This window comes from Wolffia australiana, chromosome 18, assembly GCF_029677425.1.
Source record: "Wolffia australiana isolate 7733 chromosome 18, ASM2967742v1".
In the NCBI taxonomy this organism is placed as follows: Eukaryota; Viridiplantae; Streptophyta; class Magnoliopsida; order Alismatales; family Araceae; genus Wolffia; species Wolffia australiana.
In genome coordinates, this window is record NC_135852.1 from 8,987,706 (window position 1) to 9,002,551 (window position 14,846).

The following is a 14,846-nucleotide window of genomic DNA, read 5'->3' on the forward strand; positions in this document are numbered from 1 at the left end:
TGGAGAGTGGTGGGTCGAAATAGGGAGGGGGGGAGAGGGAGGGAGGGGTTTAGGCAGGGTTGATGAGAAGAATAAGTCAAGAAGACGGTAATCCCCCAAGAAAATAGCTGACCAATCAGAATTCGGCGAACCGAAAATCCATACGTGCACTTGAATTCTGACCGTACGATCCACGCCCCGAGAGTTCTCCGGTTTTCAGTTTGACTCCCGACTAATCCGCATCTCTCTCTCATGCTCTCTCTTTCTATCTATCTGTCTCTCTCACTCTCTCTTATACTATCTCTCTCTCTTTCTATCTATAAATCTATCTCTCTCACTCTCTCCAACTCTATCTCTCCTTCTCTATCTATCTATTCATCTATATTTCTATCTCACGCACTCTCTTTCTATCTATCTATCACACTCTCTCTCCTATCTATCTCTCCCTCTCTCTTACTCTCTCCCTCCCTCTCTATCTATCTATCCATCTATCTCACTCTCTCTCTTTCTATCTATCCATCTCTCTCTTACTATCACTTTCTCTCTCTCTCTCTCTCTCTCTCTCTCTCTCTCTCTCTCTCTCTCTCTCTCTCTCTCTCTCTCTCTCTCTCTCTCTCTCTGTCTCTCTCTCTCTCTCTCTCTCTCTCTCTCTCTCTCTCTCTCTCTCTCTCTCTCTCTCTCTCTCTCTCTCTCTCTCTCTCTCTCTCTCTCTCTCTCTCTCTCTCTCTCTCTCTCTCTCTCTCTCTCTCTCTCTCTCTCTCTCTCTCTCTCTCTCTCTCTCTCTCTCTCTCTCTCTCTCTCTCTCTCTCTCTCTCTCTCTCTCTCTCTCTCTCTCTCTCTCTCTCTCTCTCTCTCTCTCTCTCTCTCTCTCTCTCTCTCTCTCTATCTATCTATCTATCTATCTCTGTCTCACTCTCTCTAGCTCTATCTCTCTATTGCTATCTATTTATCTATCTCTCTCTTAATATCTCTTTCTCTCTATCTATCTATCTATCTATCTATCTCTGTCTCACTCTCTTTAGCTCTATCTCTCTATCGCTAGCTATTTATCTAATTATCTCTCTCTCTCTCTCTGTCTGCTTCAACTAGAAACGATTGAAGGCAGAAGAAGACGGAGAAATCGTCTGATAGTCGTTGACCTAAATGAGAAATTCTCAGGTATACTCTCCAAATTCCTTCTCTAATTTCGTGTTTTTCGGGCAGTGCCAGATCGGGGGGATGTTTTGAGATCCACATTTCTTTCCATTTACCACTGAGAATGAAGAAACTGTTAAGGAGTCAGCGAAGCAAACTCGGCGATCTCTCTCGTTAGGACTTAAAACAAGATTAGGTAGTAAAATCAACGTATATCATATTTAGAGATTAGCAGTTAGGATTAAATATAGGTTCAAATATAGAATAGGATTCAACATAGACAGCTAGGATTCAATATCAGATAGTTATAACGGTTAGGATTAAATCATAGGTATATCCGTCATAGAAAGGGGTCCACAGTACTGATCGACGGTAGCGATCAGTGCACCCGCCTTGTTATAATGGTCCAGATAAGATCAGAGGTACACGTTATAGAAAGGGGTCCACGTTCGACGGTAGCGATTGGTGCACCCGCCTTGTTATAACGGATCAGATTAAACCTTAGTTTTAAACCATTTATATCCGTTGTAAACCGTTATAACAGATATACAAAAAAACGGAGATATTTCTATTTTTAAGTAACTATACTTATTATAAATACTCAACCAATGTTACACTTTAAGCTTTGAGGGAAATACAACGATCTTCTTCTATTCCTCGTGTTGTTCTTGTTCTTCTATCTTCCCTTCTTGCTACTCTTCTATCTCTTCAATCTTCAAGATCCAGAATTCTCAACATGGTATCAGAGCGCGGTGATCTAAGTATGGGAGAAGAGAATTGTGCTTCCACTATCGCCATTTCTCAGTTTGCAAGTTCGTCAAGCACAATGGCTTTCGGACCAGTGCCTATCATTATCCGATTCAGTCCATACCCTTTTAGACCGCCTCCTGTCTCAATTTCAGATCAAAAAGGAAATTCGGTGAATAATCCCAAATTTGAAAGCTGGTGGAGAGTTGATCAGCAAATTCTTGGCTTCATCCAATCAACCATCTTCGCGAAAATTTTGCCCTGTGTCGCCAAGGCCAAGTCAGCAAGGGATGTTTGGGAAACTTTGGAAAGCACCTTTGCTGGAAGGAGTCAGTCCAGAATATTGGAATTAAACAAGCAATTTTCCAATATTACTAAAGGTACTATGTCAATTGAAGATTACATTAAGCACTTGAGATCAATAGTTGAATTGTTAGAAATTGTGGGTCATCCTGTCACCGAGCATTCAAAGATTTACACTCTGCTAAGAGGGCTGCCCCCAGAATACTCCTCTTTTGTGATTAGCACTAACGCCAACATTGATCACATGGGATTTGAGCAAATCATTACAAATTTGAAGGCGCATCATGACTATTTGATACATTACCAAAAAGGCAACTCAAATGGGTTTCTTCTTATGGCAAACTCAGTTCAACGACAAGGCTACAGGAATAATGATCCAGGGCGGAGCTCAAAAAGTGACAATTATCAGAGAAATCCTGCTGATCAAGAATGCCAACCCAGAAATGATGGCTATCCAAGAAATACTACAGAACAGGGTCGTAGCTCAAGAAATGACAATTGGAGAGGAAAAAACCAAGGGCGCGGAAGGAACCAAGGCTATCAACCTCGGTGTCAGATCTGCTCCCAATATGGTCATCGAGCCAGAGAATGTAAAGAATTTATTAGACTGTCTTGTGGAAATTCGTCAAATCATCAAGGCAGAACAGGTGAATATCCTCAAGCTTACTCAGTAGAGCAACAAGGATGGCATGTCACAGCTGAGCAAAACTCCATGCAACAAATTCAAACATATCAAGGAAACGACCATCTCCAAATAGTTAATGGAATAGGTTTGAAAATTCTTGCAATTGGAAATTCTAAAATTACTACTTGCCATAAAACTCTTTATCTGAAAAGTATACTTCATGTGCCATCAATTACCAAAAATTTACTATCAATTCAAAAGTTAACTTCTAATAATAATGTGTTTGTTGAATTTCATGATTCTTTTTGCCTTGTGAAGGACAAAGCCACCAACAAGATTCTAGTCAGAGGAACAACTAGAAACGGCTCTATTTTCTGGATAACTTTCATCATAAAACTACTTGCGTTGGGAAAAGAACCTCTGAAGCTACTTGGCCTCAGAGACTGGGACACCCCAAATTCAAGACATTAAAAGCCTTGATTCAGAAATACAGTATTCCAGTTTTACACTCTAGAAAACTTTCCATTTGCAATTCATGTAATATCTCGAAATCGCATAAACTTCCATTTTCCAGCACTTTGGACCATTTAGCTAAAAGTCTTGAAATAATACATTCTGATTTGTGGGGACCAGCCCCTTTAATTTCTCACTCAGGATTCTCTTACTATGGTATATCATAAAACAAACTCAGCGACCTCTCTCGTTAGGACTTAAAACAAGATTAGGTAGTAAAATCAACGTATATCATATTTAGAGATTAGCAGTTAAAATTAAATATAGGTTCAAACATAGAATAGGATTCAACATAGACGGCTAGGATTCAATATCAGATAGTTATAACGGTTAGGATTAAATCATAGGTATATCCGTCATAGAAAGGGGTCCACAGTACTGATCGACGGTAGCGATCGGTGCACCCGCCTTGTTATAATGGTCCAGATAAGATCAGAGGTACACGTTATAGAAAGGGGTCCACGTTCGACGGTAGCGATTGGTGCACCCGCCTTGTTATAACGGATCAGATTAAACCTTAGTTTTAAACCATTTATATCCGTTGTAAACCGTTATAACAGATATACAAACAAACGGAAATATTTCTATTTTTAAGTAACTATACTTATTATAAATACTCAACCAATGTTACACTTTAAGCTTTGAGGGAAATACAACGATCTTCTTCTATTCCTCGTGTTGTTCTTGTTCTTCTATCTTCCCTTCTTGCTACTCTTCTATCTCTTCTATCTTAAAGATTCAGAATTCTCAACAGAAACATTCAACACATTGTGCGTATCAAGATCCAATACCACCGAAACATGAAGAAATTATTAAACGATTACACTGGATTTTGATCTCATTTTTATAGAATTTATTATATTCATAAAGAATATTTGGGGCCATGTATTAGCTTCCATGGAGAACAGAATATTCTGGAATGTCCGATCGGAAGACTCAAAAGAACAGAAACAAGAAGTTTCTGACACCATAATTGATGTGACCTTCTGGCTGGCTGTTCCTCTTAAGTCAAGTCATCCAATAATATCATTGGTCCTTCTACATCATGTTCATGAAATTTAAATATTCAGGATCGATAAATTGTATCACAGAATTCGATAAAAGCTGGTGAATAACATATACAATCATCATAAGCCGGTGGAAGATCAGGGCGAAATTCCGCATATCTTATGGACTACAATCGATAACTATAAAAATAATTATCAATTACAATCAAATTTTTTCAAGCCAGATTTATCTGTTTCTAGAGCAGCTGATACGTCCCATTTCGATTAAGGGAAATCCCAAACGAGGTGATCGAATCGACTGGTATCTAAGTTCTTGACCGGTTTATGAATATGGTGCTCCGTAGAGTTTTCTCGCATGTTGGCCTTCTATATAATTTTTTGTCATAACCCTCTTAAAATATTCCCCACCATTGCAATTTATATCCCGTCTCATTCACCTTTTGACCATGACATAAAATGAGGAATCGTTATTAATGTGAGTTATTTGGAGGCCAAGTTATTAATTTTCGATACGAGTATCTGGCTGGTGAAGGACTACCAGGTGGGGCCGTCAGAGAATGAGTCCAGGCTGCCGAATTGGAACCGGAAAGCCCGAAAAACATGAAATTTGAGGAAGGCTATCAAATTGCTGATCTAAAAAGACTACCGTTTTATTGCATTTACATCATTCCTTTGCAGTTCGACTTTAAAATTTTGAAACCATATTAGATTACTTGAGTTATATTCCACCACTAGTTTTAGTATTACTTTAATTAAAAGTTACTTGTTAAGTTAGTGAGAATCCATTTGTCCTAATTTTTTCAATTTTTGTCTAATGTTTTAGTATATATTGTTTAGATTTCTCACTTTTTCCACTTGAAACATAATTTACTGTGTATAATGTATAACACCAACATTATAATTTGTTACAAATGGTTATTATATTTGATATTTGAAAGAATATGAAATACAGATTGCAAAATAAAACCAAATTATCAAGAAACATGATTTCATTAAATTTATCACTTTGAGCGATAGACAGTTCTGATTTAAAATATTAACTCTGAGAAATATGACAAGCAAGGAAAATATAACAAAAGGTGACTTTTTCCTATTAATTATGAGGGAGATATATATAAATGTGTATTGAGCCTCATTAGGCAAACCTAATATGTGGTACAATGGTAATCTAATGACTATTGTTGCCTCCAACAGTGAGTAGCATGTGAAATTCACATGAGCCATAATACATCCTTAACCCCTTCCCTTAAGCGGGATGAATCACTTGCATTCCCAGCTTACAAACCAAAGATTCTAGTTAGTCTCTAGAAATATATTTGGTTATGAGATCAGATAATGCATGCTTAATAGGAATGTAAAGAAAATGGGCGCGTTTGGACTCAAGCTTGACTTGAATAAAGAGATTCTTGATCTCCATGTGTTTGGTTTTGTCATGTTGAATAGAATACTGGGCCAAGCAGATCACTGATTTTTTGTCGCATCAGATGTTGTTAGGTTGATACGGAGACATTGCTAACTCGATGAGGATGCTTTTGATCTAGAGGGCTGCACAAATACCCTTAATAGTAAAAAAATATATATTTCATACTAGATTGTCTCATAAAACTGAAAAATACTCAGTTTTGTAGACTAATGATTGTCTTGTGATTTAGTTTAATTCTACTTAAGAACTTGGCTTGGAGAAATACAAGGCTAAAAGGAATGGTCTTGCAAGTAACTTGGAAACTGGTAGTCCACCTACAAATGAGGCACTTAAGTAAAGGCATAGATTGGGTAAGTACGTTCTGAGATTAAGAAATGTCTGGTCATGGATGAGCTCTGTTAGATGAGTTTGCCAATATTCAGCTGATAGGTCAGAGAATCAATGTGAAATTCATTGTTTTTTTGTTTGAGTTTGATGTTGACCTCCATAGGAGTCATCAAAAGGCTGTCACTAGAGATAAGCTGTCACGAGAGATAGAAAGTATCACCAAGAGGATCATACTAATGTCTTCTGGAATATAGTAGAACCGCAATGAGATTGGGCCACCTCGATTCCCAGAAAGTATGTGAGTGGATAGAAGCTCTTAATATCAAATTTATCACTTAGTTTCCTGCCTTTTGTATTTTACAAAAAATGCAAAAAAATAAATACGCCGGGGGAGGATAGTGGGAGTTAATTTAGTAGTACGGTCAAGGGGCAGATGTGTAGAACATTCACACCTAAAGGTACAAATTTCCAAGTTAGGATGAGGCTTGGTGGTAGGAAAGCCTTTAGTTACCCCTTATAAGAAGTTTGACCATTAAGAGAGGGCTTGAGAAGTGATAACATACAATTTACAGTATTAACTTCGTACATATTACCTTTATATTTGCACTAAAATCACTATAATTGCCTGTTCTCATAACAAAAATAAAATAAATTTAACTTTAGTGAAAATGAAATGAATTAACTTGAATTTTCTTGATTTTTAATATTTTTTTATGGATTTTGTAGAAATTATTTAGTGGAGAACATGAAGAAAAGGGCTCTAAAACTGATCTCAATAGTTTTTTCAGGAAAAAATCTCCTATTTTATTTTTTTGGTATTTTAACTTGGTTTTTAATAACAGAGGGGTTTTTTGCAGTTTTCGAGATGAAATAGGAGTGGAGGGGCATATATCCCAATTTTTATACATCATCGTCCCACTAAAAGTTTGCAAAAATGGAGGTTTATGTAAATTTTGTGGAGAGATAGAAGGCCAAGGGGATCAAGCGCTTTATACTACTCCAGATTCAAACATTAATGTCTAGATGTCAAACTGTCAGCTTGAGCTCTAATTTTGAGGGCTAATTCTTCATTGTATCCTATTTGAGATCGCATTCCTCCTAAAGTCAGAGCCTTCAGAACCTAGAATCTTTTTGCACTTTTCAGGTATTGAGGTTATCCAAAGGGGCTTATGAGCGGGTTATGAAGTCAATTCATCTTCATTTCTATCCATATGGATGGATCGAAGAGGGGAGTCCCAAAACTAAAGCAAATTAAGGAATACTTGGGGGTAAAAGTGAAATTGTCTCACCCCTTGATCCTAGTTATAAATACCTAACCGCATTTTATCTATCTTTATTCATTCTTGGATGCTCAACCACAGTTTTGAACTTAGAGGGGATCTCTCCTTGGATTAAATTTTATCCTGCTATTTTATTTGAGTTTTAGTTTCTTTCTTCATTGATCTTGATTTTTGTTCTTCTAAAACACAAAATGTAGTAGCCCATGTCTTGATTGAAGAAGGAAGTTAGCAAATGATCATATTCTATTATCAGACATAAAAATACCCTAAACATTTGATGTATTATTTTTTCGTTACCTCCCTCAAAATCTATAGATTCTTCACCAACTATTGTCGTTAAAAAACCCTATATTAAGTACTCTTCTTATCTCATCACACTTTTGATTCTGAATCTTCTTTTGAGGATCAGGTTTCATGAACTAAGGACCTACATTCTTTTCAAATTCTCTCATCTCTCCTACCTCCCTCTTCTCAATTTTATTCCCTTATTATCTCTTAAGTTCTGCCCCTTTACTTGGAAGGGAAATCAATAGATATCATCTCTATTTAATCTTGGAGACCAAATCTTCCCTGAATATCATACCTAATGAGTCTTTAATATATTAAAATTTCATTCTAATTATCTTGAATTGAATCCTTGAAGTATGCATCCCTGTGGACGAACTCACTACTCACCATTTACATCTTAATGTAGAGGGATCATATGGTCAGTGTAACCAGAATTTAGAATACGTGTTCCAGGTTTATGAAGCCAATAATTTCAGCAGTGTTCAGTTAGTTTTATGGGTGATGCAGTTTGTCCTATATTTTTCCATTTCACCCCATTTTTCATCATGTTTCTCTGGATTGAGCACTCAAGAGTGATCAAACTGGTTCTCTTGCAATGTAATTTACTTTCCTAGCCATCTTGTCTAAGGGTTTCTAGCATGTTTCCTTCATATGGTGATGATATCTGCAATGACTTCACCATAACTGATCTTTGTCTTCTCCTCATTCACAGTTAGGTTGATTCTTGTTTGATCCTTGTTATGTGACAGCTGAAGGTACTTTAGGAATATTACATCCAAGCCAACACTGTTAAAAACTTAGCTTATTCCCATGGTTTAATAACTGGGTTCTAACATTTTTAAACTCCTATCAAAGTCCCTTCAATTAGTGATAGACTCGGTACTGACGAATATTTTATATCAACTGAGTTTGTAGCAAGGGGTTAGTAGAAATCGAGTTCCATCAACCATCCTTGAAGTTTAGTGCAATGTGATTTTATTGTACCTAGTTCATATACTGGTCCAATGGATGAATAATTTGTGATTCACACTTTTCCATTCAGCTTCTCTGCTGAACGTCATCCCATACTTCCTTGACGTTATCATAGGCTTCATATGATTATCCAAATTCCAGTAGCATAGAATATTATCATCATGTAAAGTGGAAATTCTCTTCACATTACCATTTGATGTTCTCGATTCATTCTCTGAAGGAGGATCACTGATCAAATGATAAAGCTGGCCCTTAGAACGGAGTAAACATTGAACATATTTTGTCCACATGTACATGTTATGACCTATGAACATATTTTAGGTCAAATTTTGGGAAAGTTGATTGTACCACTTCTGCCCCCGAGGTATGAATGTAGCACCCATATCAGCAACCAAATTTTCTTTCAAGTTTTCCATAGATATAAGCAAAACATTATGTGCTTCAATGAAGTACATATTTATTAATATTTGCTTTAATTGAGAAAACATCAAAATATGCAGAGAGGAGTGACTACGATTCAATAGGGATTAATTGGAGCAATCACTATTAAGGCAGTTTAAGAATCAACAGACATCTCCCTCAAGCCATTTTAATAGACACCTGCCGCCAGCACACCAAACGAGGACCTCTCCCAATATCTGCCGCCAAAGTGCGTCAAACGAGACTATTTGCCTTGAGCCACTCAACGGACATGATAGTAGGCGCTGCCACGTACCACTGCTGCAACCTGGCCATTCCTCAATGGTCGTCCACCACCAGAATGTCAACCGCCATTGGAAATAACCATACCGTACAATGGGTGTCGTAATGCTGTCTCCAGGGCAACATGACTGCTACTGCTCTCGACACGTTGTGTCAGATGTGTCATCATGAAGACGTGGGCATGCTGCCATTAATACGGGAATGCCCCTTCCTCTTCTTTTGAACCCTATATAAGGATGGAACTCATTCGATTATTGTTATGGGACTTTCTCCTATAGTCTGTGTCTCCTCTACTTTGTCCTCCTCTTCTCTTCTTCCTGATTGTACGTCTTCTTCAAACATGGTATCAGAGCCATATGAAGTAGGGAGCACCTGTGCTGAAGGAACGCCCATGCTTGCTAATGCTACACCTGGCCTTGAATCCAAGAATGCTCAAGCATCCAGCGTGTCCTCAACAATGCTGGTGATCATGATCAAGTTTTCCAAGACAAATTACTTTGTATGGAAGATTCAAAATCGTCCCAATCATCAAGTCGCAAGGTTTGGAAAGATATAGATGATGAAGAGATTGATATAGATGATGAAGCCACTCCTTGAAAGCGAAATGATCAACAGGTACTCTCTACTATTATTTCATCCATGACTGCAGAACTCCTTCCCATGGTCTCGAGCTGTCCCACAGCAAGAGAGGCCTGAGATAAACTTGCGGCAAAACTCTGTTTTGCCTTGGAATCCTGTATAATGGAGTTGACCTCAATGTTTCATTCCTTTAAGAAAGGAAACCGATCTCCGGATGATTATATTTCTGAGTTTTGTCAAATCCTAGCTGAAGTGATAAACGCGAGAGAGCATGTTTCTGAACGCACTGCTAAGTTCATCTTTCTCAGCAGTCTTGGATCCAAGTTCCGCTCATTCTGTACAAGTGTCACAACTCGAAATAAGAATCTGTCATTTGACGATTTGGTAGCTGCTCTTTGTGCCGAAGTATCCCTTCACAACTTCAGAAGTGACGAAAAGGCCATGGAAGCCTCTCCAGCTCCGAAGGCCAAATAGGTTCAAACCTCATTTGTCAATCAAGCTCCTACTACCACTCGTTATGGCAGACGAAATGGAGATGGTTGCGGACGTGGAGCATGTGGAGGACAGTTTGTTCCTCTGTCCCAGCTCTGCTTTAGAGAGGGGCATCGCGTTCTAAAATCCAGGTCCCTCTTACAAACTAGATTAACCCAGCTTTCAGGAATGTTGGGCCGACCACCTACACAGAGCTATGCTCCGACGCCTCAAGCCTATGCCTCAAGATTTGGTGGGCCTGCACGTCCAGTCTTGCCTCCTAAAGTATCTCCTTACTATAACACAACATGGTGCCCAGATAGTGGTGCTACCCATCATGTTGCCTCTGACGTCTGCAGCCTTTATGGGGTTGTCCCATACGAAGGCTCAGAGTGACTCTTCATAGGTGATGGCGCAAGTTTGGCTATAAACTCTTTTGAATCATCTACTATTCCAATACAAAATCTAAATCGTGTCCTTAACCTTCATAATATCTTACATGTACCACAGATCTCCAAAAATCTTCTTTCTATTCATAAACTAACAACCGATATCCATATATGTGTTGAATTTCATTCTCATGCGTGTTCTATTAAGGATCAGACAATGGGGGAGCTCCTTCTCATAGGACTGGTCTGTGATGGACTCTACTGCATCGAACGCGAACAAGCTAAAGCATTTTTCAGAGAGCGTCAGTCTCTAGACATGTGGCACCTTCGTCTAGGCCATCCTACGTTTTGCATGTTGAAACAGATCATTTCCCATTTCGGTCTTCCATTATCCCCAACTTTAACATCTTCTGTTTGTTCAGCATGTTGTTTGGCCAAAACTAGAAAACTTCCATTTTCTTCTACTAGAAACACATCTCTTTGACCTCTTCAAGTTATACATTCTGATCTCTGGGGTCTGTCCCAATTAAATCTTACTTTTGTTTCTCGTACTATGTTATTTTCATTAACGAATGTAACAGTAATACTTGGCTCTATCCACTCAAGGCCAAGAGCAAAGTTTTGTCCACCTTCATCCAGTTTCAATAGCTATTGGAACGACAATTCTCCACCAAGATCAAGGTATTGCAATCGGATTGGGTAGGTGACTTCCAGTTCCTTCACAAACATTTTCAGTCATATGGCATTAAACATCAAGTTTCATGCCCACATACACTGGAACAAAATGAGCCGGCTGAATGAAAACATTGCCATATTATTGAAACAGCGCTAAGTATGCTACATCAGGCTTCTATGCCAATGAAATTCCGGGGTGAAGTAAAAGCTACTGTGGCATATCTTATTAATTACATGATTTATACTGTACTAGGTGACAAGTCACCATTTGATATCTTACATTCAAAAATACCTGATTATACTTTTCTTAATGTTTTTGGATCTCTCTGCTTCCCAAATCTTCATCTCTATGGTAAAAATAAGTTTTCACCCAGATCGGAATTATGTGTTATTGTTATATAGCTCATTATATAAAGGATACAAGTGTCTTTGATGAAACTGTGTTTCCATTTTCACAGTCTTTTCATTCGTCTCGTCCCTTGGATTGCCTACAAGGGGCTGCTCTTGTTGAGTATTTACCACATAATATTACTTCAATTTCACCTCCTGACCAATCTATGATACCTTCTCCCCTAACTTCCACTTAGACTACTACGCTTGGTTCTTCGTCCTCGGCTTCAGCTTCAGCTCCACTTCCATCTTCTCCATTGCCACCTGAACGAACTGTCACTATAAATCCTGATTCATCCACAACTCCACTAAAAACATGGCAAATATACAGTTTTCTGCAAGTCCTGAATGCGATTCGGAAACAAAGATGCCTTCTACAATGCTCTTTACCCTAAGGTACAAAGAAAATCTCACCAGTCTTAATTTTCTGAACCTAGTAGTATATTGCAAGCATTAAATAATCCGGTATGGCGAAAAGCAATGGAAGACGAATTTTTTTCTCTTCATAAAAATCAGACTTGGGTTCTCGCCGAACCACCCGCTGGAGAAAATGTCATGGGCTCCAAACGGGTATTTAAAACTAAACCCAATGCTGATGGTTCTGCCGACCGCTACGAGGCTAGACTAGTTACACAAGGGTTTAGTCAAGCCCCATGGCGTCGACTATCAAGATACCTTCAGTCCTGTCTTTAAAATGACAACCATTCGGCTTTTACTGTCTGCTGCTATCTCCAAGAATTGGCATATCCAACAACTTGATGCCTCCAATGCCTTCCTACATGGAGATCTTTATGAAACAACTTACATGAAACAACCTCCTGGCTTTACAAGTCCACTACATCCGAACCATGCAAGCTTGCTCAAGAAATGCCTTCACGGTCTGAAACAAGCTCCTATGGTGTGGTATCAGAAATTATTTATCTTTTAAACAGGGTTGGGCTTTCACAGAGCGAGCAATATGAAGTGTAAGTGAGTCTGTCTATGTATCAATAATCTTTGTGACAGCCTCTGAGTTACCGCACTTCTAACTGGGTCATTCAACTAACGAACTCATGGAATACTCTTTACATTAATCATCGATTGGGAAAGAAGAGAGACAGGTCGTCATAAATGGAAAGAGAGATCAAAATGTAAGTCAGCCAACCATCAATCTTAACAATTGCCACCAAGTGAGCACACTTCAAACAGTCACAAACTGACTCCCTAATCTCTAAAAAAAATATAAGATTGAAATAATGATTGATAAGAGCCATCAAGAAGGTCAGCATCAATGGCTTTTGTGAGCTTGATAAAAAGGCGATCCAGCAGGAGCAATGAGCCCAAGATGGCGCATAATCTTAGTCCGCCTTACCCTCTTAACTGAGATCTCAGGAAATTCCAAGTCCTGCATTTATAGAAAATTCAGATTAAGGGTCTAAGATTTAAGATTTCAAAGATAAAATCAAACTCACATCAAAATGAAGTTTTGGCTTCCGTGCCCTCTTCCCCTTTCCGCAATTTTCTTCATCATCTTCTAACTTGAAATGTCTCTTGAGAAGCCACTTATCTGCTGAGACAACTTTGGACTCAGAAATGGGTCATCATGAGTACCAGGTCGCATGAAATAAGATTGCAAATGACCTGAATTTTCGTCAGACTGCTCACTTGCACTCTGTCGCCGGTGCAGAGCCTTTAAAGCAAAAAAAAAAAGGTTAAATCTGGAAAATCAAAAATTAAAATTATAGGAAGCTAATCAACAATACCTGAGTTAGGGCTTCTTGGAATGCTCTTGATGGTTCTTTGGTCCTCTCCTCGTAACACTGGATTGAAGAAACCAAGGATTAAGAGAAATTAACCAAGTTCTCAAACCCAGAAAACTCTATTTATTCATTTAAGTTTAAGAAAACACGAGTTCTTGATCCTTTGTGGCATACTCACATGATCAAACTGCGACAGCTCGCTTACCGGATCAACCCACGCACTAAAACGATCGAAAATAAAAGGCTTTAGTAATCACAGAAAAGTTCTTCGATACTTTCAGATGATTAAACAAGCGACAGTAGTTCTCACTATTCCCAGACGCCATAGAGCTGAACGAGAACTAGCCCATCAGACTGTAAATCATCGCAGTCCGGGATCATTCTTCCATCCATTACCTGTTTTTTCAGAAGAATTACTAGCAGAATTCCATGAAAAAATAGGGAAATGATCTGAAATTCAAGCATACCTCTGCTGGCCAGAAATCATACTGATCAGTCTTCGCCCAAACTACACTTCCGGGAGATAAGTGAGAAGCAGGACATTCAGCGGTATTATTGGACAGACGGCGATCCTTGTCTTGCTGAACCAACGAACTGGCGAAAAATTGAATTCGAAGATCAGCGAGGCAATTGGCAAGAGATTATCAAATAAAGACGATGAACAAGCTCGAAGGATTACAAATTCCCACCCGTTGTTGCAAGGTGTCAATTGTGGATCGGTTCTTCCTTCTTGGCCGCCGGCGATGAATCCGACGTCACATTGAACGACTTCGTCTCCCTGGGCGACATCCCCGCTCGAAGACGTCGTTGTGCCGACGGAACTCTCCTTCATGCCTACAATTTCATACAGAGGAAACGTTGTAGATTTTGCCAGAATTCTTGCGATCCCCTTGTTCTAACATGTTCGAAAGAGTTGAAGGTTTGAATTTCCGAGAACAAAGATCGCAAGAAAAAGACCCGAAGATGAAAAATTCGGCGAGGAAAGGGTTCTTTCGATCCGTAGTCTCAAATCAGAAATCTTCGGAAGAAATTAAAAAGATTTCTTCCGTGTCCGATCGATGAATTCCAACGGCGAAAGGCAACGACCTCGAGAGGGGCGGGGGCGGGTGCCGTGGCTGCGAGGTTGCCGGCATGAAGTGGGAAGATTGAATCGCTCATCCATGGCTGCTCGCACGATAGAAAGAAGGAGAAAATGGGATTTTCTCCCCGTCGAATTTGTAGATGACGACCCCTCCGGGAATCTCTCTATATTTCTCTCCCCGAAAAGCTCTCTGTCTATATATATATATATATATCTGTCTAC

The 14,846-nt window shown here is 39.0% G+C and overlaps 1 protein-coding gene across 2 annotated transcripts; it reads right to left on the reverse strand.

The window, feature by feature from the left end:
* Positions 1-12,908: 12,908 nt before the first annotated feature.
* On the reverse strand, positions 12,909-14,818 carry LOC144715304 (uncharacterized). 2 transcript variants are annotated; one of them, XM_078590234.1, is made up of 9 exons: positions 14,630-14,818; positions 14,233-14,377; positions 14,011-14,137; positions 13,854-13,939; positions 13,722-13,764; positions 13,547-13,603; positions 13,425-13,473; positions 13,256-13,353; positions 12,909-13,188 (listed from the first exon to the last, which is right to left on the reverse strand). In XM_078590234.1, the coding sequence occupies exons 1-9, from the start codon at positions 14,703-14,705 to the stop codon at positions 13,072-13,074; spliced, it is 798 nt and encodes a 265-aa protein (XP_078446360.1). In that variant the 5' UTR covers positions 14,706-14,818; the 3' UTR covers positions 12,909-13,071. The 2 variants fall into 2 exon arrangements, with proteins under 2 accessions (XP_078446360.1, XP_078446361.1); XM_078590235.1 differs by having other exon boundaries at positions 13,256-13,350; positions 14,630-14,816.
* Between the last annotated feature and the right edge of the window lie 28 nt (positions 14,819-14,846).

What these genes read in the sequence shown, in the direction of transcription:
- LOC144715304 (XM_078590234.1), bottom strand. Translation starts at nt 14,705, where the DNA reads ATGGATGAGCGATTCAATCTTCCCACTTCATGCCGGCAACCTCGCAGC. An exon ending in TCCAAGAAGCCCTAACTCAG is followed by an intron (nt 13,474 to 13,546) that starts GTATTGTTGATT and finishes TTTGCTTTAAAG; the next exon opens with GCTCTGCACCGGCGACAGAG. An exon ending in GCAGTCTGACGAAAATTCAG is followed by an intron (nt 13,354 to 13,424) that starts GTCATTTGCAAT and finishes AAGTTGTCTCAG; the next exon opens with CAGATAAGTGGCTTCTCAAG.